At 35.7% G+C, this 27,629-nt stretch overlaps 2 protein-coding genes across 3 annotated transcripts in view; both read left to right on the top strand.

Annotated features, from left to right (window-relative positions):
* The window catches only part of LOC116428740 (protein O-mannosyl-transferase TMTC1), a 467,272-nt gene that overhangs the window by 365,521 nt on the left and 74,122 nt on the right, over window positions 1–27,629 (top strand). Inside the window, exons 7-10 of one of the 2 annotated variants that reach the window (XM_031980776.2) lie at window positions 3,563–3,752; window positions 20,671–20,786; window positions 21,251–21,415; window positions 23,158–23,271. In XM_031980776.2, coding sequence (XP_031836636.1) covers window positions 3,563–3,752; window positions 20,671–20,786; window positions 21,251–21,415; window positions 23,158–23,271 — 585 coding nt within the window. Of the gene's footprint in view, window positions 1–3,562; window positions 3,753–20,664; window positions 20,787–21,250; window positions 21,416–23,157; window positions 23,272–27,629 lie in introns of both variants that reach the window. The other variant, XM_031980774.2, reaches the window with a different exon arrangement.
* On the top strand, window positions 17,989–18,621 carry LOC143174995 (uncharacterized). The gene has a single exon (XM_076371519.1). The coding sequence runs from the start codon at window positions 18,031–18,033 to the stop codon at window positions 18,619–18,621; it is 591 nt and encodes a 196-aa protein (XP_076227634.1). The 5' UTR covers window positions 17,989–18,030.

Here is a 27,629-nt window from a genome sequence, read left to right as displayed (position 1 = left end):
CCATAACAGTGTAAAATGAAATAACGTCCGCACTTAACCGTTTGAGTTCTATGGACGCATATATGCGTTTGGCGAAAATCATCGCTGTTGGCTATGGGCGCATATACGCGTTTTTCGGCTTTTCTAATCGTACACACGCCGCGATGACAATTATAAGTATATGAGATTAATGTACACGCTTCTTAGCATTATTCAACTTGGTGGTACTGATGAATTACAATTACAATTTAATGACAACTTAATCCATTCTATAAACTAAAATAAAACATCGATCTTCAGATAATCAAAAAAATATGCACTCTTCACGGAACGTTTTGGCTGCGAGTATTCAGCACTGAAAGAATTAAAGGTTAAATGATTTCCCATTCGGAAATTCTCATGTTTTAACATTGTTATTTAAGATCGCTGCATCTTACCCTACGAGCGGTAGTGTGCGGATTTCATCTGTCTCAAAGCATAACCGTCAGTTTCCGATTCTCTTGTCAGTCGTGGCATTGAACAGCAACGATGCCTAAGGCACCATAGCCGTCACCATGAACAATTAGAGAGGATCATGCGGGATCAGTGTTAGCGTTCACGGGTGACGGGACCAATATTTAACGGCGCGTTACGCGCGGGATGGGCCGTGTGTGCGCCGGTTTGTTCGCTAAACAATAGACTTGCCGAGTAAGCGGCCGTTGGGCGCGACGATGCGCCGAGACCGTGCTCCTTTCTCCTCGAAGATGGCTGATGCGGTTCGCGGTGGGATGCCCGGCCATTATATCGCCGATTATATCGGTAGACGCTGATAGGGAGTAAATGGAAGCCTGGCGTCAGCATTCGAGGGCGGCTCTCCAACGGCGTCGTTCGACCTCTTCACCGACGCCGCCGCGCCGCCCGGTGCGGCTTCAACAATGCCGGCTCGCGGGAACCCGCTTCAACCGCGAAGTATCGTCATCCAATTTACGCGGCGGAACCTGGAGAACATGCCGAGAGGCTCGGAGAAACCGGAACAGACGGAACAAGCACCAGGCGGTAGAAAAACTTCCGTCGAAGACAAAGCGAGTTTAGAGGAGGAGCGAACGGAAACCGGCGATAAGAGATTTCGATTTTTTCGCGTGCACAAAGAGGCAAGGGTATCGGAAGTGGCGGCATTGATGATCATTTTTCGAGTGGAATGACGAGATGCGGGTATTTAATGCGCTGCCGCGTTAAGGACACTTTCAGATTTACTTGAAATCGATACCGCTTTGTGAGGAGCTTCACGCTTCGAATCTGTTGCTTAGGAACCGAATTAAGGTAATTCGGTTGATGCAACGGCGAGGGGTCTCTTTTTTAGTGCTCGAGGGAGGATGGGGCTTTGTTTGTTGGTTAGCGAACACCTGCTGCTTTGTTTACCTAGGAAATGTTTTTTATTTGGATAGGTGTTGATTTTTGAGTCTGTATATACTGGTTTGGCGTAGAGTGTGAAAGTGGAGAGCGAAAGAGGATATATAGTGTGGTATTAATGGAAAATAAATATGTTTTATTTTTAAAAAACATAGGAATAATTAATCAAATAAGATATAAATAAATAGAAACGATATAGTTTGCAGTGTACAGGTCTTCCCTCTTCCAAAGCCAACGCAACTCTCTTCAAAAACTCTCGCCATCCGCACTTAAAAATCATTCTCTCCCCCACAAGCATTCTTCTCACTCACACTTCCAACAAATTCTCAAACACACCCTACTCTCACTATCACGCACTCATCATCCTCGCTTACGCATTGCTCGGGAAATCTCGCTAACCCTTGGGCCTGGTCTCCATCAGTCCCTTTCTCTTTTATGGCCCTCTTCCTCTCTTTCAGAATACTCGCTGTCCCACTGCCTTAAAACTACGATACTACAATAGAAAAAGAGAGGTGGCGGTAGCGTTTCGTTTTTGATCTGCTGTGGAGCCGTCAATAGTGCTATCTAACAAATGTTACGTGTTACATGTCTCTGCATAAATTAATGGTTTTAATATGTCAGTATTTCTCATTTCTCATGGAAATGTATTTATATGATAAACGAACTTATTTTCAATTTTTTTACAATAATAATTAATACTACTTGAAAATAATATTATAATACTGTAATATTACAGTTGAAAAATAATACTATAATACTATGACAATATTTAAAAAAAGATAATATTATAATAATAGTCTTCATTTACACAGATGTCAGAACATCAAAGAATTGAGGAAAGTATAAACCTGATGTTCCAGCAAATGAGATCTTAAGTAGAAAAACAATATTCTATATGAGTGTATCTAAAATAACTCTTTACTACTTACACTGCCTGTGTTTAGCCAGGATTTATCTAACGGCCCGTGTGTCTAACAAATATTCACACATGACAAATACGTGCCACACAATATGGACGAATTTGCAAGCATATTACAATGGACCTCATTTCTATCCAAACTTTTGTTCTTCTTTTCATCTCTAACCGTTTTTCCTATATAAATCTAAATATTGTTAGGTTCTTTTTCTACTATAAATTAGATACATTTCTTTTTACGCGCAGATACGTTCTCAAAAATTTAGTGTAAACAGAATTCGCGTAAAAATAACTATAGACACCATAGAAAAGTTGAAGGTTGAAACAAAAGTTTGCAAATCACATATAGCTTACCATTTATTATTACTTGATAAAATTATTAATCTTATATCGTGATTTTTATTCTTATTTTACTTACAACGTTCAAATGCGAAAAAATGTTGTAACTTTGTTGTCTACACAAACACTAAATTTAACCGATCCGAGAACAAGCAGTATTTGCAGAACAACCCCCAAAAATAAAATTGCAAATTTCACAGGTAAATTGTGAAATCTCCTATAAACTCTTAAAAAAGGATGGTAAAAGGTAATTAATATTTTCAATAGTTCTCGATCATAAAATAACATGTGAACTCATATAAAAAGATCATGGCGACATATTGTCGGCGTCTACTTTGAAAACAGATTTTAAGCGTCCCAACTGTTGGTGGGAAAAAAGTAAATAAATAAAAATCATTTTTAATCTCCCAATTCGCGTAACTCTGAATTCACATAAAAGAATTGGCATAAAAAGAGGATTAGATGTATTACTTTTCTATTATCACAATCGTTAACCTCCGCGAGGAACGTAGCCATAGAATAAATATCAAACTATTTTCCTTCCCGAATAAACTCATCAACGATAAAATAGCTTCATCAAATACAGTTGTGAAAAAAATCAAAGTACAATTGGTTAATCTGAAATACGAAGGATATTATGCTATAAATAGTATGGCCTCTTATCACAGTTAGGCAACAAAACTTGATGTTTAACATACGCAACACGTCTGCGTGTGACGCGTCGTTCGACCACTTCAATGACTCGTGATTGACGGTTTCGGATAGTAATAAGCGGCGCGCGACACGAGTACCGACCCCGGTACGAGTACCGTAGAGAAATTCGATTATTCGACGAGAATTTCGTGGAGCCGGACTTTTCGATAAAAGGAATTTTTGACATCAATTTTTGCGCAGTCTGTATCGCGGGATTAACAAGTGGCCCATGTCCTTTGCTTTCAGGTTATTGACGTTCTGTTATCTGGCCGCGCTGAACTGCTGGCTGCTGCTCTGTCCGGCGACTCTCTCGCACGACTGGCAAATGGGATCCGTTCCTTTGGTCGCTTCGTTGGCCGACACCAGGAACATGGCCACCTGCCTGTTTTTCGGCGGTTGCCTCATCCTCACGTACAAAGCCTTCACGGACTTCGAGGTGAGCTCTTAATTACGAATTAATTACGCGCATTTTAGGCGGACGTTTTACGCAAATCGCGCGGTAAACTTTTATTACGGAGAACATGAGCTGTTTGCAAAAGTTTGGTTTGTACTCGATGTTCGCAGGAATTGTTCGCTCGACGGATTTATTCTTGTTTATGCCCGGGATGAAGTTCTCTTTATTCCGGCATATCATGTCCGACAAAGAGTTCAAGCATGTATCGCTTTGTGTTTTATTATACTGTCTCTTGTACTGTCAGTACAAGTCTGGGCCCATCTGAGAGTCAGCAATTTTTTTGTCGCGGTAATTAAGTCTTGCAACATCACTTTTTATTCATTTCAATGTAAATACGGATTATTGTACTTTTAGTTTAGTTTTTATTTTTATACTTTATAGAGAGATTCTTAATATCATATGAAGCAATTATGAGGAATTGTTATGGTTAGACAAAAGATAAAGGTGGCTCGTTAATGACACATGGTAAGGGTAATTCCTGTACAAAAGGAACTAATTTATCTTTCTGTAACTTGCTTGATGATACTTTAAAGTCTTCTTTTCCAATATTTTCTTCGGTGATACATAAATTCGTAATATAAACATAATAGATAAAAGCGCTTTATTTTTACAGAAAATGTTCCTCCGGTACATAGAGCGATATGCCTTTATGGCGAGAATGGATAATAAGTTATAATAAAATAAAATATATACATAATAATTATTTAACAGGGACGGGTAAATAATTATTCATTTATGCACGACTAATAAACTATTAATGTGTGAGCAATAGTTAAAAATAAATAAAATTAGTATATAACAAAGTATACAGAAGTCAACAGCTTAATAGTAATTAGTTAGTAAAAATGACAGACAGTTTAACAGAGATGGATAAAGATTAAAAGACTTAGTAGACTAGACTAAGGCAACTTAGTAGACTAGAGATAAAATGAAGTGACGTGTTTGCTTTTATTTGACATATCGTGCGACCAATTCTATGATAATGACATAATGTCAATACATTTTCATTAGAAGAGGGTATGTATTGGAACAATTGTGTACGTTCATTTTTAATACAAACTACTAACGTTAAACGATCTACAATCTTATGTGGAATATCAAAAAAATAAATGAGTTGTTTTCATTTTCTTGTCTACGGAATATCTAAGAAACTTGGTCTGGAACGTGACCAAAAGTCTCAAGTTCAAGATTCATGTCACTATTAGTTTTTCTTAACACGTTTTCACTTGTAAGTAAAGAACTCCAATCAACCCCTGCGACAGAACAACTAAATATCGATCTCAAACAGCATGTCTACACCAGAATGTTCTCTTAAAGCCAACATGCACGATTTCCCGTACGCCTTGGCGGGTATTGGGTTAAAGGTACCGGCGATGTTGAACACGGACTCGCGAATGGCCTTGCAGTTAAACGATCAGCCAGTTATCGTCTGCAAGAAGTCATTTCGCCCGCTAAACGTTTCGGCCACGAATGCAGGAAGCAACGAACCGCAAAGTTTCGCGCTGCCTGCCGGTCCCCGGCGGGCAACGCGGCCGCCTATGATAAAGTTGTACTTGGCTCGAGAGCCACGAAGAAAGTTTCGCGGCGCAACTGCCGAGTCAACTGGTGGGGCCGGCCGGCCTCGAAGTCCTCTGTCTTCCGGGTTATTTATCAGTAACGCGACTGAGCATTCAGCGTAATGACCTCTTCAAGGTTTTCCGTACTTGCGGGTCGTCGGCAACTTTTCCCGAAGAAGCCCATATCTGCGGTTTTAACCTGTTCACTGTGGAATTTAGTTTGAAAAGTCTCTCGTTTTGCACGCAATAAAATCAAAAAATAAAGTGTACGCGTCAAACGTAGGGCGAATGCACTTAGGGTATATTTTTATGATAAAACAAAGGAAAACAAAGAAGATTACATATTTATCTGAGAATATAAGGAATTCATCGTTGAAAGAATCAGTATCGTTTCAAGCCTTAATCTTTTGCGGTCCAACGTCGAGTCTGACCCGACATAACATTTCCATGCAGCAGGTCTAACCTTGAATGTGACGCGACATAATTTTCAAATTCAAGAATTATAATTATTTTAATTATTTCCGCACGCCAATTAATTCATTTATATTAAAAGCAATCAATAAAGGTCTTCAATTGTTTTTAGCTTAATTTATACTTCATAATTTGTACTTACAACTTTATTAAAATTGAGACAAAGTTCTTAGGTATATGATGAATTGATAAAAGTAAAAAATTAATTCAAACTGGACTACTAAGAATAGGAAAAATTAATTAGTACCGCAAAGGGTTAAGCCGACGTGAACACTCGTCCTAAGTTAGGGACCTGGGACCACCTTTAGTTGGTTGGCCGCGCTGATGGAACGATGCGCGGACACCCTTTTCAGGAACGAGGCCGGCCTCGCCTCCCCTGTTCCCTTGTCGCGATAATCTTTGTACCCGACATCCGATTTCTGAGATGTTTCTGTAGTGGTACTTGCCGCCATTGTTCTCTGTGCCGCATTGTTCGCATTCAGTGTGTGTCTTCCACACAGTTCTGCCGGGAAAAGGGCGGAACCGTCGCATGACTGTTCGGCCGTGTTGATAGAAGTCTCAATTTAACCCAGATTGTTTCAGAGACTGTTCCTACCTGATCCAGATTATCGTGCACCTTAAAGACACTTTGGTGACCCCTGGTAGGCCACGCAGGGTCCTGATTGTCCTTTAATAACCCTTTAAGGGACACTTAGGACCTTGCAGAGCGTTCAATGGCCCTTAAAGGGCCACTTCTTCTGTCCGTGAGGTAGGAGTGGTTGTAACTGAAATGGCTGAAGGAACGGAAAGAGAAACTGAGAATTGTTAAAATATTGAGGGAGAATGGTCAGAGATGACTAAGTCACTCTTGCTGAATGAAAGAAATTTTAAGAAAAGTTTTGTGATTTCTATTGGTATATTAAGTATTATTAACACATTCGCGTCGTAACCTGTTTTTACTGTCTCTCCCCACAGCCGTAACTTTTCAAAGGAATAAAGTTTTGGTTTTGCTTTTTTAATAAGTAATAGGCGGAAGTTGTATAAAACCGGGTATTATTGTTTTTTATAAGATAAAAGTTGCAAAATGCAAATGAAACGTCCCGTCACATTCGGACAGTCCTCAAGACATTATGAAGTGAATCTCAGAACAGATATCGTTGTAGTGTGTCGTGTAGACGAAGTTAAAAATGTCAGCATTTATATGGTGAAGTGGTCGCTTTGTCCTTTTTATATTTTGGCATTAAAGAATTCTCGATATTCTGTAGTCTTTACAGTGTATTTTGCCACTTTATTCGTCTTTTTATTGTATACTGAAGTATAAATATTTAATGTTTAAGGTAGAACCGGATTCCCAGTTTTACCTCATACTACTTACAATGGCGAACAAAAATAATATTGTTTAACTCACAGAAACTTAAATTCGATAAATGTTCCTAAGTCCGTATTATCTATTTCTTTGAGTTAAATTAAATTAAAATAGTTTCATATTTGTTAAAATGATTGAAAATAACTTTTTTAATATTTCTTAATTTTTGAAAGTAAAAATTTTATAATTATATTAATATTTTATACGTCTTCTAAAAAAACTGGAGTTTTGTGCGCTCCCGTTAAATCTTATTTTCTTGTAAATAAAATTATTTTTACAAAAGGAAACGTTCTTTTTTTATTCCTTAAGGTCCACTGAAGAGATTTAGACTTGTTCAGAGTTTCTTTTGCCATCCGATTTTTTGATACAAATAAAGAAATACATTACGGCCCCGGTGGTTCTGCCCTACTATCAGCCTTCTTTTGAATGGTTCAAAACGATAGATTTCGAAAAAATCACGAGCAAAATAAATGTATGTATCGAGTTTTCCTTGGTTCCCCTGTAATACACGCAACAGTTTTAGCACACGCTTTATGTTTTAAATCTCTTAACAATTAGTAATTACGTGTATTTTAATTATTTTTACATGTAACACTTATCTTATTCTGTAGGGGTACGTCAAACATACAATACATATCTAAGAAGCGTTAAGAATAAAAAACTTATATAGAAGAATAGGAAATGGATTGTCGGTGGATCACGATGTCAAGAATGTATTAATTATTTATACATATATAATTACATTCAAATACTATGTACGATTACATTACTAAGTACGATTTATAAATAAATGCCATAGGTACAATTACTAATAAATTAAATAATATATTACACATTCAATATGTATAAAATAAATAAATAATTTAATAAAATATTATTAACAAGAAACAATTCGTAATGAGCTGGTCGAAGGCAAACCTAGTAAGCCATATTATAACTTTTTTTAATTCTCTTTCATATATTCTGACTATTAATAGTATCAATCTTTTAAGAGACAGTGACATATTTTTTATATCCCGTATCCACGCTTCCCGGATCTGTAAGTTTTATAGATCGTTTGAGCTTTTGATTTAAATTATAGACATCAACTTTTGCTCTGCTCTCGAAGCAGAAGTAGAAGTGAATAGCTGTTTGAAATAACATAATTTACAAACTTTGAGCGTAAATTTTAATGTCACTACGTGAGATTCTTGCTCCAGATGCAAAAGCGACTAAAGCAACTTCCATTCTTTCCTCTGCCATCAGTCGAAACATAACATGTATCCGGTACTTCGCTACTTTTTACATGTTCGCGAGCTCATCCGGACGAAAATATGGTCGCAGGAGCCATGAATAAATCGTCGTTCACGACGTCGCAACTGCACCCGAAGATATGGAAGACGCGAACCTCGCATATCCCAAGGTTCCTTTTTCTCTAGGATACAGTTTAAACGGCATCAAAGGTACAGGAACAAAAGGTTCGCTTTTATATTGGAGTTATGCGAACGATTTTGCGAACTTCTAGAAACTAGGTTGCAGTTCCTTTATGAATCTGCTATCTGACATTCCTTCACTGGATTTACTATGTGAATGTTTTGATTAGAAATGGAACGCAACCTCGCTTGTTTCAATCCTTTCTTCTTTTTTATTAGGATACCGACACACATTTTCAGGATCTTCGCTCATAAAATGGGCCAAATCGTTTCCTGCCCTTTCTTTCCGCAGCTGAAGTGACCACTGACGATCATGAAATTTATTATCCTCCTAAGGTCCTATATTTCTTGGAGATTGTTCTCTTTCTGAAATACTTTCCGGAACCGTCGTAACAACCTCCTTTGAGATGCTTCTATCTGAGTGATTATTCTTTTCATTGAATCAGTTAACTGAGAATACTTTCCTCCTTGCAGGGTAACAAGATTGAATAGATCCATTAACTTATTCTGTAAGTTTTCCGGACAAGTTTCAACGCCAAAATGACGCAACATCATTGCTATTACTTATCCTTGGATCTAAAATAGATTCTGATTAACTTAAATAATTATTTCATTCGCCAGAATGCTTCTAGAATTTTTTTTCGTCAACTACATTATTATACTTCCCTTTTGCCTTGTCTTTTCAAGATTATCTTCAAATGTTTCTTTAATTTTATTCCTTCGATAAAATAATATAACTTTTTAATAATAAATAATGTTATTCATTCGCTTTAGTCTCACATCGTTTATATCACATTAATGAATTAGTTGACTGCTTTCAATTATAGTATATATATATACTTATTCAGAGGTATATATATATATATATATACACACCTCTGAATAAGTAGTGCATCATTTATTTGGAAAAGTTGTGACACCGTTATGACTCTTTCTTGTCGCTCGACGCTCGTTTCAGACAGCACAGGCGATGAATTTTCACATTACTGACAAGTGTTGTCGCCATCAATCATACGTATTACTGCCTTTTCTCGATGAATCAGTTATATCTGACATACTTAAAGCACCCTTCATAAATTCACCCTCCATTATCTCTACATATTTCTTCCCACTTTCAATAAGAATGTCCAGTCATGTTGTTTTTCGACAGTATTGTTTGGATTTAAGGATTTTTCCGTTGATCTTATATGCTGTTTTCGAACTGTGCCCATTAGGCTGCCTTTATTTATACAAATGCAAATTTTTTTTAATTAATCTGTGAGATATGAAAACAAGAATGAAAGTTAGTGAAATAAAAACATACATAAACTTTATTAGAAGTTTTAAATAGTAATGTGTGCCGTGAATAAAAGATATTCGCAGCTTAATAATGATCAACATCCTCTTTATTTAAACTGTTCACCTTTTTCCTTTAGTTTTACCATTTCAGAAGACTTTCTCTTTATAAGTTACAATTCAGTCAAGTATTTCATGTCTCCATTCATAATATCATCATGTCGGAAATTCTTTTGTGTTTAATTTTGCTTAACAATCCTGTTTTGTCATATCTTGTCTGACTAATTAACCTGTTGACTGTGGAATTTAATTTCAAAAATCTCTCGTTCTGCGTACAATAAAATTAAAAAATGAAGTGTCTATTCATCAAATGCAGAACGAATGCATCTAGAGTATATTTTAATGAAAAACCACAGCAAAACAAAGGAGAATTACATGTTTATTCGAAAAATTAAATAATTCATCGTTGAAAGAATTAGTATCAGTTCAAGCTTGAAGACGACATGTATATTTGTCAAACGTAAGTAACTGGTTAATACAATGTATACCTGACCCCTTCTTCTGCGTTTCCTTACTTATTTTTATTATCTCAGATGAGCCTTTTCTTTCAAGTTACAATTCAGTCAAGTATTTAGTCAAATATGTAGTTGAATATTCAAACGAGCATTCAATCAAGCACTTAATCAAGTATTCATCGGGTGTATATAGTATCAACACGTAGCAAATGCTACCATATTCGATCAGTTTCCGTTAATGGTCCTTCATATCGTTTGTTATCGAGCCAAGTGATGAGCTCGGCCGGAGATCTTTCAACTAAACGGCGTATAATTGGATTCCCATCTGCGCGTGAAGGGTGTGCCACGGCAGTTGTTTTGGTATTCAAAGTAGTTCGGATACTCGTAATAGACAGCACCTCGGTCTCGTTGTCCTTGATTAATGGCGCTGCAGACAACTCCGTATGCCCGACTTCTTGCAAATTGTGCGTCGCGAGTTTGTCCCCGTTCAGATTTCCGCAGTGCGAACCCATGTTTGCATGCTTCGCGTCATTCAATTCATTGTTCGCACTTGCTCACAATTTATTACGTTCCATGAAATCTGTAACGTGTGCATTGAGATGAACCTCAACTATGCTTGGAAAAAAGGAAATTTAAACTTTTTTGTTGGACACCTCCTAGAATTGTTGCACTAGGTGAAAAAATAATCTGCAAAATTTGAAATCGATCGGACAGTGGGAAATAGTGTCACATTGAGTTTGGAAATTTGTAATTTTTGTATTTCATTGTTCTCCATTACAGTATATCGTTAGCATATAAAATTATGCATCGTTGAATTTGTCTGTTTATACTTTACAATACTATAAAAACAACTATACAAATAATAAAAATGTTCCAATTTTCTTCTTCCAACGAAAAAAAGGTTAATTTAAAAAGGGGCACATTTAAAACTATAACAAGTAATATTTATTGGAGAGAAACGAAATGTAAGAATTACAAATTTTCAAACGCAATGTGACATTACTTCCTGTTGTCCGGTAGATTTCAAATTTTACACAGGATATTTTTTTAGTTGTGCTACAATTCTAGGAAGTGTCCCGCAAAAAATATAATGGTCGAGAAATAGGGTCCAGCCTTGTGTGCATTTAATACGATGGTTCACCATTTTCTTCGGTGATGCAGTTGGTTTCTTCCTTCAAATTTAAGCAATTTATAAAGAATTTGTCTTTATTTGGATAGTTTTCATTGAGAAGTAACGATGTTTCTGATTACGTTTAATTAATTTTTCCACCTTTTTATTATTCGCAAATGGTTCAAAAGTTAGAAGTTAATTAGAAAATTTTCTTTACGTAATTATAAAAAAACAGTCTTTGCAGAAATTAAGAAGCCAATATTTCCAGCAGGTAATTCAACATAAAAATGATAACCCATTTTTGATTGGGTGTCTCCCCTTAAAATCATAATTTTTAATTTTATCAGTTCTGCTTGACGGATATTCTTGCTGTATGTACTGCCAAATTCGAAAATATTTTTAAAACTTAGGTATGTAAGTACTCCTGTCTCCGTTAATCTATCGTTGCGATTTAGAGACGCAATTTTTTATCGAAGATTGTTCAGTTTCATAAAGTCTCATCACTGGTTATTGAGGTTAATCAATCCTGTTCTTCCAGGACGTCTTTATTTCTTCCTTTGTCTTGAGATGACAAATTGCTAATCATTTTAGAACCTTCACGTTCAGACAGATCATCTCCAACTACATGGTGTTCAACCGGGTTTCGTTCCTCCAATTCTTCTTCGGACCTTTGATTAATTGCATCATGTGATATATGACATTTTATCGTGATATCACTGTGACCTGTAAAATTAATGTGAAATGCTTACTTTGAGTTCAAATCATCTGACATTTTAACCTTCTGCGTCTCCATAGAATGTAACTGCTTATTTTCAATTAATTACTCAACTGAGAGACCCACATAGTGACAGAAATTACATTCAATAACTGAAAACATTTAGTTCGTTTCTTTCTTGTAATCCATTTTAATTTCGGTAACATCGTTGTTAAATTTAACAAACATATCTACATTTCAAATACTTTGATAAATCAATAAAGTCCCTTGATGTGAATATGATTTCTTTTAACATTGCTATCATTTCTGAAATAATTGTACTGTCGATGTCTTCTGTTTCATCTGAATTAGATTTACCAATTATGCTAAACTTTCAATCAGCCAGTGTTAGATTTGTTTATTTTCACAGTATTTATTTTATTCCAGATATATAATCCTTCCCTATTAAGGCTCCTGTGTTTGCAATTTACTCAGACAACTCAGTCTATAAAATTATCTCGATTAGGCAAGATTATTTCTTCTCTTTTTCATATTTTTCGATAATAATATACGCTTTGTTACGTCTTTCAAACAAATTGATGCCCAACTCGAATAACAGAGTTCCCTCAACACTTATTACCATTTAATGGTAATTAAATCACATAAAATTCAGGGAAAGGACTTGTCTCCGCATTTTCATTGAAATATATTTTATCAGGTGCACGAGGGGATTCATAACTTTTTTCAATGCGAAGGGATTGTATAGTTGCTAGTACACAGCCATATAAAGCCCCACTGGAACCGCGTATCTCGGTTTTGTCCTGATTAGCACCACCTGTCGACGCGTCGTATCTTATAATCGCAGCTGCGCCAACGTGAATGTTTGCGGTAGATTGCACTTCAGATGTGTCAGCTTCGCTTGACTGATGCGCTCTGTTTTCATCTCCTATTTTCGCCATGCACGTTCCACCAGTTGTCACAGGCGATTCCGAGTTTTCTATGGAATCGACGAGGCTTCGAGCGCTGGCAGCGACTGACACATTTAATGTCTGATAGCGCCAGCAGCGCATCATCCGCTCACATGTGATACATAAGTTTTTAGTATCTGGCATTCCGCATCTATCAGATTGACTCAGTGTATGTTGAACTCAATGCTTCGACGTATTATCTTTCGTTTCATAAATCTTAAGACTCGCCAATGATTTGGCACTTGTAATCTCTGATTTTGTTGCAGAACAATTCTGTATACGATATCTGTTCTCGTGTTTCATATCGTGTGCTTTATGTGTTTCAACTTAATATTAATCATAGTTTTATACCTCCCTCAATAATATCTTTCAACAAATTTTGTTCTGAAATTAAGTAAATTTCTATAGTTTCTCTTTTTAGAAATTCTTATACTCGTATTCTATTTTTCTTTCGTTTCTCTAAAACACTAGGAAATTGTTCGTACAATCACTCGTACAATTGATTTCATCGGTCGTACAATTTTTTTGGAATAGAAAAGCAGCATAGTATTTTCTGAAATTGTGAGCTTTTGACACTTTGATAGTTGATACTAGAATTAATACATTTTACTTTCGTTGCTTCTACGTGACCGTTTTCAATTCCGATTCCATTCTGTCTCTTATCGGAAGCTATTCAACCGTCTCTTGTATTTTCATGAAAACCTGTATCGTTGTTTCTATTGTTCTTCGATGGAGCATTACGTTCGCCGCTCCCTCGGCGATTTTCTCCGCTTCACTTTCGCGCCCGCGTATTTCCTCCTCAGACACTTGATTCCTCTTCCATACGTTCACGATGTTTCACATGGCGATGTTCGTCCGCCCCGATGTTCGTGTAAATTGATGTTTCAGCTGCACTCACATATTTATCATATTTTTCATGAATATTTTCACGACTGTCTGTCTCTTTGGATAGAATGTTCTGTGGCGAATGCGGCATAAGATTTATACAATCTTGGCAGTGATTCCTCTTCCTTTTCATCTTCTTTACATTATCTCGAACATAATAATTATTATTCCAATTATTTTCAATCATTTCTGACACTAAGAATTTAATTGAAATTTTTTATTCCATTTAACAACGAAAATTAATTTCGAATCGCTTGGTATTTGGTTTCTTTCGAATTCCTTTCGTCCTACTATTTCAACGTTCAATTAGACAAATTACGATTACATAAAACAATTGTTTAATTCCTTTTATTTTCTCCTATATTTCATGATTTTTCAAAAAATTGTTATTCATGACACCTGCATTTTCTGCCTCCACAAAAAATTGCTTCCGATATACTACATCGTCATCCAATTTTATTAATAAAATATCAGGATCTAGCTCAAAACAAATTAGGATTCATCTAGGATCGATATATCAATTATTTTTTTAGATCGGTCTGTATTTTTCAAATATTTTTATGCAACATAGTACAGTCACGAAAAATTTGTTTTCAGGGTTACGATTCAGAATAAAATCAAACAATTTAATCAAATTTATATACCCTTTCTCACTTTTTCTATCTTATCTTTTCCATTTCTTTTGATATGTACTAAAATAAATTAAACAGCAGCTACTTTTTTCATTTCTAAATTAGTTTCAACTAACTCCAAATATTAAAATTTTCCTTCAATATTTGTCATTATAAAATTTCACTTTAGACAGAAAAGAAATTAGAAAGAAAAACACATTGTTTATACCTGTTTAGTATCGAGTGTTTGCTTTCCAAATAAGCTATGAAAACAAATTCCGCCGCAAGGAAAATCGTCAAATTTATTTGTATTACTTTACGGTGGCGAAGCTTCGTTCAGGGTAAAAGAAAATAAAAACACGGTCAAGCTATTGTGTTCAACATCTGGAAGCCTTTGATCCGCGACAGTGTGTCCAAACACACCTGTCTCCCAGGGACGCCAAGAAACAACCTTCCCCAATCAGTTCCGCTCGAAGCCAGTCGTGCTGATCTCGTTTCCGGAGACTTTAATCCAGCCCGGTTGTTGCGTGATTTCTGCTGTCCGTACTCTGGTCTGACGACGCTCAAAAAAGCTGTCCTGTCGTCGACGTGTTTTCCGGTCGCTTTACGACCCACCCCTTCCACGACCCGCTCGTTAAATTTCTGACGTCCAACTGCGGACGAGACACGAACCATACACAAAAGAAGAGGCAGCGAATTGAACTGCCTTCACTTTCACAGAATCATTCGGCGCTTTATTACATGCCCGATACACCGTTCGTAAAAACCATTTGTTTCGATATATCAGTACTGACTAACTACTAGATTTATCCAATCGAAATACGATTTATTGCGCCGAAGTTGTTCAGTGAAGGCTGTATTTGCCTAATAAATTATATCGATACATTTACAGTTCGCCTCTTCCGAGCGTAGCGCAGACCGAAGGTTTGAAAGTACACAGAGGCAAGAGGACACTTCCACTCGCGATGCTCGGGCTGCCTTCGTTTCCACGCATGGTCTCTATTGGCACGCGGCAATCACAAAGGACGGAAGCGAGATCGAATGCGATCAAGTGAGACGGAACGATAGAAAACAATACTCTATAGTTCCGTCTCAGTCGCATTCGGTCTAAGGAAATATCAATTCCATTATTTTCGATCTTACTTTTTCGAACGTACTTTCAGTGAATTGTTAAGATTGTTGTGATTAAAATAAGTTTAAACACGATGTACGTCGAACTAGTTTTATCGATTTTAAGGAAATGAACCTTTAATTTTGTCAGTTACATGGAGTCGGTAAAACTAGTCCGACTTCCATCGTGTAGAGATTCATTTTAATTACAACAATTACAGAGATTCACTGTCACTACGTTTAAGAAAGTAAAATTGAAATTAATAAAATTTATATTTGCTTTATTGCATGGAGGACTGTGTCTGTCTCACTTCTTCTCATTATACTCATTCTCTGACTTTGTTAAACTATGCTCCACGTCCCTTTGCTGCACTTGCCCCATGAGTTCGTTGGAGACGTGAAAAAAATATTGTCTGTGGACGGTATTTCGTTTTCGTGCAGTTTTATAATAGATATTGATTTGTGAGAAGAGTGTATCTGTATTTCTTGAATTACGTTTTAATTTACAATATGCTGGATGTGTATATTTTAATATATATTTTATACGCGTAATATATATTGTTTACAATAAAATTCGGTTTACATTTGTTATTCTGTTTATTTTTTGTTATTAATGTTCAAGTATCTTTACTTTTTGGCTGTCGAGCAGAAAATGATGCCTTTCGTTTCATTCTGCTATATACTGTATACATTTTTTAATATATGTGTGTTTACATGCACAAAGGGTCTAGTAGGATAACTGGGCCGATCGGCCTCTGCGTGATTTTCATTATTTTTATTTGTTAGACCATGTTCTTTTCCTGGAAAACGACTTTGTAAAATTTCGGGTCTCTAATCCTTCGTTTAAGGATGATACAGGGGTAAAACCCCTAAACTTTGTCATTTTTTTTCTTGATTACTATTTAAGATTTACAAATGAAGCAAGCGCCAATTAAAAGTAATAGATTAGGTCTATTTCGTGTATTTTTTCCCAAAATTTTAACTGACGCTTATTTCATTTGAAAATCTACATATTCTATTCACAAATTTAGTACGGTCGATACGTTTTCGATCACCACTCAAACATACAACATGGTCTCAAACACTCGCTTGCAACTCAAATTTGAACAGTTTCGGTGGACGCTCTGGTCACATTAGCAAAGTTCACCGTTAAATTATTCACTACAACTCAATCACCTTTCTCAGATTACTATCCCTTTCCAAACTTTACACATTGACTGATACGATGATCATCGATGACTAGAATTTTTAAATGGCTTAAAAAAATTATTGTGATTTTTAGTAAAGAATATTAATAAAGAAGATTAATGTAAAATAAGAATATTTGGTCACGTAAGTAATTAGATAATAGTCTAACTTAAGAACTGTGACACCAAATCATTAATGAATATTCTCTCTGAATATTCTCGTGGCAGTGAACGTATTAACCGTTTACAAAGAAATTCATGCAAGTCGTGGTGTCTGCAAGTAGAAACGAAAACTCACAACCCTCGTCGATGCGAAACAAAATCTTAATGTCTTTCCTTAACTTTTGGTCTTAATCCTTTGCACTGCAGAGGCGTCTCTCTAAATATATTAAAATAGTTTTGTTTTTCAATTTATGTGCGATTTCCCAAGTTAGTTTCAGAAAAGGTCGTTTGTATCTCATTAGAAAATGTTGAGTATTTTTAGTGAATAACTTCTAAAGTAGAAAGGGTTAACGTTATGACGAATAAATTATTATTAAATTATCTTTTGTAGATTTCCAATACTATGGTTACCGCGAAGAAAGTAGCGTAAAAACTATGGTAGCCCCAATTTTTTTATCAAGAACTGTACATTAAAATTTAAAAGGTTTAGTAGGACTTGAATTTGCTAACGGAATTTTGATTCTGAAATAATATTTTATTTAGCATTCACTCCGAATGATAAATTAGCTTGTATAACTAATTCAGTTTAACTGTCGACAGTTTATAACACTCCTTGATTGTATTGACTACGAAAATAATACAGTTGTATTTGGTTACCAGTATTATAAATCTGTCTTAAGGGGACTCGGGACTCATAGGCGGTAGCCCACCGCAGGTATATATTCACGCGCTAGAAGCGGAGGACCCGCTTTTCATAATTCCCTCCTCTCAATCATTGTAAACATGTTACTTTACATTGTTTGTGTTATACAAGAAAAATTATCATACTGTCGGCTTCGAAATATTAAAAGAAACAAAAAACCTCGGTGGAAAAGGCAAGCTGACTGATGCGCTTATCAGGAAACTCACCGCATACTATGGCTTAGCCATACGAAGAAATATTTATAGTGTGGAAAATATGAAGAAAGCTATAATGGCCTCGTATTATCACTTATGCTCCACCAAAGAAAATCCAAGGCACGAATACTACCCGGTAGGAAATGACAGCTGGTGCAAGTGGCAGAAAGCTCTAGCTACAGGAGCAAATTTGGACCTTATAGAACATCCTGCACCACTACATCCAGACGTGCAGAAGCACATCCTACCAATTTACGAAGATTTATCTGAAGAGAATCTACTTGAGAGGTGCTTGGGCGGACACACTCAAAACAATAACGAGAGTTTCAACTTAACTGTTTGGCTCTTCGCTCCAAAGCACCTGCACTCGGGAATAAAAATTATTGAAATTGCAGCATATTTGGCAGCTGGCTTATTTAACGAAGGATATTCTTCAGTTTTAAGAACTACGAGTGCTTTGAATATTGTAATTGGAAAACAAGCAAAAACATACGCCGCCAAAATCGACGAACAGAGAATAATTCGACGGGAGCGACGCACCTTATTAACTACCAAAGAGGCTCGAAAAGCAAGAAGAGAGCAACGTATGGAGGAAAATCAGCTCTATGAGGAAACAGAAGGAATATTGTATGGCGCAGGAATCGCATACTAGCTGATAAGTCATTGAAATTATTGAATTATCACTTATTGAAACTTTGAACGTGTTTATCTCAAAACTACATTTTCGAAATCGGTGGAATCAATAACTCAAAAAATACTCAATCAATCTTGCTGAAATTTTGCACACATATCTATAACAATATTGTCTTCTATATGAACCTAGAGATATGAAATAAATTGTAAATACAAGTACCTTTTTATTGCAAAATATAGCGAAAATTTCATGTAAAATTCAAAATTTCTGTTTAAAAGCGTGTCATTTTTTCAATTTTCAATATTTTTCACTTTTTTTAGGTTCACCTACAAACTGTAAGTGTTAGTTATCGAAATATGTCTTGCTGGTTTGTTTCAAATCAATGTAGCCAAAGCTAGAGCTTACACCATTTAATAAGTCGCACCACAACCTTCCCGAAAAACACGGACATAACTCCGCCATTTTTAAATATTTTGAAAAACAAAAAATACGTTGTAATAGAGAAAGAATATAATAAATGATAACCAAAGTTTCAAAAATGTAAAACAATCCTTTCCTTTACAAAAAAATTAATAAATATAAGCTCGTTTTCATCCGTCTAAAGGTATTTCCCCCCTTAAGAACGCCAAGAAATGTTTTTGAGATCAATTATTTTTTTTTAATTTCAAAGAAAATTTTATATTTTTAACTGGATCAAACTACGGTCAATTGTTGTTTGTAGATATAACACTGTTATTTGTATATACAGTATTAAAATTATCATTTGAAAGTATGTACATAACGAATATTCTTGAAAGTACACATTGAAAAATGATTCAACGTATGCGTCGAATTAACATAAGCGCCGAATTTGAAGATGATGCTGATTGCAATGTATTGCACATGAAGCGTAGGAATAATTATTGCACATGAATATATTTTACTGAAATCTCGACCATGAGAGCTGTATATCCACTGTTTATGTAACTATACATGGATACCTTAAATCTCTCATGGTGTAAATGATTACCACCCTTTTCTTTATTGAAATAAAAACAAATTTTAGAATTAGAATACCTTATGTTGATAAAAAAATCATATTTGCATTTTTTAAGAAAATTTGAAGAGAAATTTCTCTTCAATTTCTCTTCATTAAACCCATTTTATTCAATACTTTCTTAACACCTTTCGATATTTATTTATATATAATATTCTGTTGGGCATAATAATATATAAGGTGCTAAAAAAGTGTTACAGTACTTATATGATAAATAGGATACACTGCACCGTTATGAATAAAAAACCTTAGTGAACATAGGTCGAAATCTCAATCGCTTCTGAAATATAAATATTTTTGTATGTTGATACGTTTTTAGAACACGACAAATTTGTTATTTTCGCATAAAACGTTATCGTATCTCATACTCTCCCAGAAAATCTGGAGTTTTATTTAAAAAATTTTATGTGACCCTTAAAAAATGTTTCAAGGTTATGCCAAGGTCAAAAATATAGCAACGTGACATGTAGAATTTACTAATCGTACTTCCTATTACTCAGATTTTTCAAAAAAATTTGTTGTCCACAAATAGAAGGAACGCACTGTATATTCACACATCATAAACGTTTATATCTAAAAAATGGTTAATATCTCGATTTATGTTCACTAAGGTTTTTTACGGAGTACAGTGTGTCATGTTCAACACATAGATATTGTAACACCTTTTCAGCACTCTCTAGATGCTACAATGAAAAGAAAAAGGGCAAACTATTTTTGGAATAGTCATATAAATTTGTTCAAATAATAAAGCTCTTAAAAGAATTAATTTTAACTTCCTTCAGCACTTGGTTTCTTGTCTCTATTACAAATTTATATAAAGGTTGACGAATATTTGCGGTCACGTTCTAAGTGCTTTAAGAGAACAATGGAAGAAACGTGAAGTTGTTTTTTCTTCACATAAACTTTGTTTAGTATGCGGTCAGTGGGTGACGCCGCATTCCCAGTAACGTCGAGCAATTTCGTTCTAAGGCGTATCACTTTTACACCACGTGCATCTAACACAGAAATTCTTGTTTCATTTCCAGCAACAGAGGCACCCGCCCCTTCTTCTTGGTTGGATGTTCCTGGTACTGCCGTTCCTGCCCGCATCCAACCTTTTTATTACCGTTGGATTTGTCGTTGCGGAACGAGTACTGTACATGCCTAGGTAATATTAATTTAGACTTCTATCAAATTAATACTTACACCCGCTGTATTATTAAAAATAATATAAAAATAAATTTGAAAGAAGTAATTTGTAAGATGAATTTTTCTCGTATCGTATAGATACATTTTCGTTTGACACAATTCCTTACTATTTTTTCTGTTCTAATTGAACTATGGTTGCGCATGAAAATATAATTACTAAACTGCAGATTTCTATGCGTTTATGGAAAATATAAGAAAGTAAAAGTATCGCACATAATACGAGGAAATATATAAAATATCCTAAGTGTAGTGCTTTTTGTATTATTCGTTAGAGGAAACTATTTTCCATTGTAATTCTATTATCTAATATTATTCTAATTACGTTCTCAAAAATTTTAATTTGCATAAATGCTGACAGTCTACGTAGTAATCGCTTTTTAATTGAAAAGATGCTAACGCAGTAGGGAATTACTAAATTTGCAGTGTCGGATGGATCCTTCTCGTTGTATACGGGATGCAAATTACCTGGACGGCCGTTTCACGTAGAAGGAGCTTAATAGCAGCGGGAATAACGCTTCTTCTGATCTTAGGGTGTTACAAAACTGTCCTTCGAAACAGAGACTGGACATCTAGAGAAACGTTGCTCAGGTTAGTATAGATACTATTGCTCCAATTAGTAGTACGCAAATGTTTCACTTGACGTACCGTTGCGAAACGTGTGTCCTCGATTGTTTAACAGGGTAATAGACATTTTATAACAAAACAAGAATCTTGACACTGAGTGGAATAGTATTGAATTGTGTGAAAATTTTCTTCTGTTACTCTGACTCATTAAAGCCGTCCTATATGTTTATGTTTCAAATACTATATTAATATAATCCAATATTAATTAAGAAATTTACACTTCAAAAAAAGGAGACTTCATTATACAAATATTCAAAATTATTAGATTAGAAGAAAGAATTGAAATGGCATATCATTACATAAATCGATATTCATAAACTTAAGAAATTCAGTGTTAAATAAAAAATATTACATACACTAAGATATATTGCAAACGTCATAGTATCTAGAATATAAAGAATGTGGATTCTCTATAATGATACATTTAACCCTTTTGTTCCCAAGCTGTTTGACAATTTTCAAAAAATATTTGTATATTTTTATTTGCACGATATTACGTAGAAATTGTTTTTAAACAAATGTTTTATATTTGGGAAGTAGTAACTGTCAAGTTTATTTTGTTACCGCATAACCGCGGCTTACTTTCATTATAATTATATACGTATGTATATAATGTTGTATATTGTAATTTATATCGTAGAACGATATACATACAGCATGTCCGTTTTATTCGTGTACACTCGAATATATCCGTAATTATTGAAGATACGAAAAAAAGTTTGAAGTATACATTGTTTGACGTGAGAAGAGAGATATTTATTAAGCTTTCTCAATTTCTTGTACATTGTTATTTAAAGAGATTTTAAAGTCAATGGAATTTTTAAAAATAGAATCACATATTTTCATTACTGTTAGTTCATTGTATTTTTCAACACGAATTCAACACTACTTATAGCGTTTACCTTTAATTAATAATGTATCGACTATTTTTGTAAATATTCGCTTTCTACGAATGTAGAGAATATCGTCTGAATATCGCTGATTATACTAATCTAAAATATTCAATGACGGTATGTATTATTTATTATTGAAGAGGATATTATTTGTCTCATCTTTGATTAGTACGTTTTACTTAAACAATTGAAATACAGTATGGTTTCATTAATTTTTATTATCATTTTTAATCGTTATCAATAATAAATTCAGTCATATTATATTATATCACAATACAAATAAGACAAAAGGAAACTTTGACATATTTTGAAATAACTAAACATACGCTAAGGATATTTCATTTCACAATTTTATACATGTAGTCACACATTTCCACATATATAACAAGGCGGGAACGAAAGGGTTAACAAATAGAAGAAAATTCACAATGAAAGGAAAAAGAATTGCGAGGGAAATGCCGGAAGACGCGGATTCTCGCGTCATCAAAATTTCCTCGACAGTCATTCGCAGGCCGCGAAGGGCTGTTCGCGGCACACGGCTAAATCCCCGCGTTCGGATTCGCGAAATCGCGAAGTAATTCCGCGGAGATTTACGGCGGGCTCTCTGTCACGACTCGAACAACGCTCGTGGCACACCGCCAGGCCCGCACTCACACCTAGGTATGACCGGAAGTTGCCGTGAAGCAATTGGGCCGTGTGCGACGATACGAAACGTAACTATCGTAGATAACGGGGCTGACAAGGGAAAGAAGTTGGGGTCGTGTCGGAGGTCGAGAGGGCGGTTTTGTCTGACCCGGAGCCGCGTTGTTGCAGAGCGGGCTTGCGGTCTCTTCCCCACAACGCCAAGATGCATTACAACTTCGCTAACTTCCTCAGAGACATGTCGCAACCGAACCATGCGATTCTGCATTACCAGCTAGCCCTTTGGTGAGTACTCCGTCTTCGATGTTGTTCATTCTGTCCGAGAGGTCTGTAAACGCTACGTTGTCCAGCTTCTTACCGCCGCGATGGAACTACAGAAAACCGGCTGAAACTTTTTGCCAAAGACCGGGGAACATAAACTGCCAGGAGATTTGGCACAGCCAAGGTTTCCTGAACCACTAAACTGTGAATGTTTCGATGCAACTGACGTTACGATGTATCATAAAGAACAAGTCGTGCAATTATCTTTGTTACGATTGTCACGAGGAAGTGTATCAAAACCAAGCTCGAGTTATTATAAGATGTCGAGTAGACATCGTTTATGTTGTAGGGTGCTAGTAGTCGTAAGGATTGGAAATATATCTTGTGAAATATTGAGGAATGTAGAAGGTAGAATAAACATTTTTTTCCACAACACAAAATTAATATAAAAAGTAATTGAATATGTAGATAGTACGTTAAAAGTTAAAATTGTTTTAATAATTTTGTTGTTAAATGTTCTTCTATCAGTGAGTAGACGGTATTCTGTATTTCCATGGTATCACTGCGCAGCACATGACAATAACTACGGAAAAAATATCGGAACTGCAATGAGAACTTGCTCCTCGTGCTGTATCTCTCGGAATATTTCTCTCTGTATTGTCCTGAAAAAAAACTTCAATAACTTCGAAGCAGTAGGAAGTGCAATATGTTCTCTTTTTAATTATCAATAATTTTCAAGCAGTAGAAAGTGCAATATGTTCACTTTTTAATTATCAGTACTTTTGAAGCGGTAAAATGCGCAATATGTTCTTCTCGCCAAGATTTTGAAGCCATAAAAAATGCAATATGTTCTCTTTTTTATTATCAACAATTTTGAAGAAGTAAAAGGTTTGATACGTTCTGTTTTAACTAATTATTATTATTTTCGAAGCAGTAGAAACGGCATTATGTTCTTCTCTTAATTAACTTGAAAATTTTCGCAGTAAATGCATAATAAAATTATTAGATAGTAGAACAAAAGGAGGATAAAAAATATTTATTATAATCTTTTTATTTCTTACATTAAAATACATTGTTACATTAAATAAATAAATAATTCTGAAGAACTTGAAACATTCTTCTTATAATTTTTTGAAGTTCAGAGATGTTTATCATAAAATAAGATTAAAAATAATTTAAGGAGCACTATAATATGTACTAACATTAAAGTCGTAAAAGAGTGTATATCATTCATTGTCAAAATTAAGAAGAATCGAATACTGTAAAATAAAGAAGATAAGGTTTAGTCAACTTTTCAGAAGTTCCAGCTATTCCAATTACATCTAACAAGAATTATATTGTTAAGGTTGTTTCGAACCCCTCTGTGAAAACTGATTAATTCATTCGAATCCTGAATTCCAACAATGACGTATCGTTAGTCGATACAGTAGTTGCCATAATAACTGCGACAGCGTTCAATAACAACGGACTCGAAACAGTGGGATTAATGAGGACAAAATTGAATATGTTATCTCGAACGCTGGACAAATTAATTCTAATCATACTCCATCACGATTGTAATACTATTCGTAACGTCACGTCCGTGGAATGTTTAATTGCATCGTGACAGAGACTGTTTGACATAATTGACATTTCTCACGATCCGCTTTTCCAAATTTAATTATTACACTGCCGATTTTTATAAATTTATAATAAATTATAATGTAGAATGTCCAACAAAGAAAACATTTTCAGTATTTTTATCTTAGATTTGGCATGCAACTTCATCCTAACTGAAATATTTTAGGTTTTGGTAATTGTAGGTTTCATCAGTTTACCTCTTGAATGTAAAACAATATTTTGAAATAAGTACTACAAATTAATTATTTTTATTTCTTTTTCCAACTTGCAGTCCGAACGTAAATATCTGTAAGCTTTCATTGAAGACAAACTATTCTTCTATATGCTACTTTTTTGTTACACATATTATGTAGTTGAAGTATAAAATGAAATTCTTATACAGTCTATTTTACACGTTAAGAATTTTAAATCTTAACATTGACTTACATTCCACTTTAAAAAAAAGTGTGGATTTAGAAGTACTTCAGAAAAAGGTAGCTCGTTACCATTATCAGAATTTACAGGTTTACTGATAAAAAAAATATTGAAAATCCACAGTCGCTAGAAATCTAAATGTATACAGACGAAAGTTTTACAAATTTTACAATTTTCATAATAACTTTAAAGTCGCGCCAATTTCCGCGCTTCAGTCGCAAAAGGATGGAAATTAAAAGAGCAATCGTTTACGTTCCGCAAGGTGGCCTGCATAATGCATACGCGCAACGTTTTCAATTTTCCAGCGGCAGACGCAAACGGTATCGGCCGCCGTCGTCCTTTCCCTTCAATAGGATCCGTAGAAAAGCTTCTGTCAAGTTCTCCGAATGGCTGCGAGACTACCCACTTCTATTTGCATTAAAACCGCTCGGAAATACACGTAGACCGACGGTTTCTAGCGGGAAAGTGTTTTCAGGAAGCCGCAGACAGCGATGTCTGCCGGTGGGACGATTTAAAAGGCACTCGCAGCCGATGAATTCCCGTATTTTCATCGGGACGCGGAGATGGGGGTGAAAATTCTCGTCGACTCGGCGCGATGATGGCGTTTATTACGTGGAAAAACCGGCGCGCGATGCGTCATTGTTAAAAATTAGTCGGCGAAAGTGACGTCGCGCGGCTGGCTCGTCGCGGATTAAACGGATGGCCGCGGACCGGGCGATAATAATTTTATAAGCTTCGCGATCTCGACCAGCGGCTGGTTTGTTTTTTTGAAAACAAGGACTGAATCGCGACTGTTCAGCGGCCGGATTTTAAAAGCAGGAATTTCGGCAACGCGAACGAAACGATCGCACGCGCGTGGTCCATAGACCAGAAGTGCATAAATCAAGCTACTCACCGACATCCCTCTGACAGCCGGATTTTCGCCGCACCGTTTCGCACGCACACCTTTCGCCCGCGATCGATTCAGCAATAATTTCGGTGGTAACTCACGCGAAATGAACGTCCTAATTCAGCGACCGTGTGATAATCTCGGGATACGGACCGTTTCGAACAGGTACAAAATCCTGGTTCGAAATTCGAGTCGTTTGATCAGAAACGATTGTGGAGCGAGTGCTCTGAATGCGAGATGCCATTTATGCGCGGTTCAATAACGGAGAATAGATGCGAGTAAAATTAAGAGTCGAGTAAAATTATGCCGCGAGAAGTATTGTTCCTTTAGAAAAGGAGATATTAACAAGTTCTATAGTGAACAACAAAAAATTCGAAAATTATCCATATCCTACTTCGATTTTTAAATTTCGCACTAAATTTACATGAATATTAAAAAGCAATGAATATGGACATTGTGAGGACAAATATAATATCTAACATTTATGCAAGTGACTTTCTTAACCTGTTAACTGTGTAGTTTTTTAGTTTCAAAAGTTTTTCATTGTGCACGCAATAAAATGAAGCAATAAAGTGTACACTGGTCAAACACCCATAATATATTCTAATGAAGAATTAACGCAAAATGAAGAAGAATTACACATTTACCTGATGATAACGTATATACTCGTCGAATGCAGTTAACTGGTTAAGTATCCTTTTATCTAGTTAAATTTCCTTAGAAACAGAGCCGATTGATTCGTTTAATAGGTAAATTCGAATATCGAAAATACTATAATAATAATAATAATAAAAACTTTCAGTAGCTTATCGTGTCACTAACAATAAGTGAATCATAAACTCGACGTTCAAGCAAGCGTTACTATATTTTATGTTTAGCACATAACCGGTTATGCGTAGGCAACTCTCCTATTTTACATTTCTCATGTACCCATATAAAATACAGTATAGCGAGTTTAATACGTGTACAAATAATTCTCCGAGCGATCACGTTTACGATCTTGATCGAATGCTTTCCGCCAGGGGCCATTCATTTCGAGCTTAAACGTGATCGTGGATCGTGTACCGTTGATCACGCCACGGAAGAGACGTCTCGGCGGAAACTCGGTTGGCAAGGAGAGAAAGCTTAGATTTACACGATCGTTTCTTTTCTCCTATTTCTTTCTTTTTTCACTCCACCTTGTGTCCTTTTTAGCGAGAGGCGAGTATGCCCAGACGAGGGGACGCGCTTATCAAAGTAGTAAGAGGTTTACTGACAGCGACTGGTATTCCGATAATGAAAATTCCACTTCTCCGTTCGCGTGAATCCTTTTGAAGTCGGCACTTCAATGAACGGATCCCCGTTCTTTCTCCAGACGAGTCCGTACCCTGCTTTCTTTTCCGGTACGCCAGCCATCTTTCGCGCCGCCTCATCGGTAGGTAGCTACTGATGGGTCTCCGAACATTTTTAGGTTAGAACT

This window comes from Nomia melanderi, chromosome 10 (assembly GCF_051020985.1).
Source record: "Nomia melanderi isolate GNS246 chromosome 10, iyNomMela1, whole genome shotgun sequence".
Classification (NCBI taxonomy): domain Eukaryota; kingdom Metazoa; phylum Arthropoda; class Insecta; order Hymenoptera; family Halictidae; genus Nomia; species Nomia melanderi.
Note: the sequence above shows the minus strand (reverse complement) of the source record. Positions and strands in the feature narration are given on the sequence as shown.

Bases quoted from the DNA above. Each gene is read 5' to 3' on its own strand.
- LOC143174995 (XM_076371519.1), top strand. From the start codon at position 18,031: ATGAAGAAAGCTATAATGGCCTCGTATTATCACTTATGCTCCACCAAA.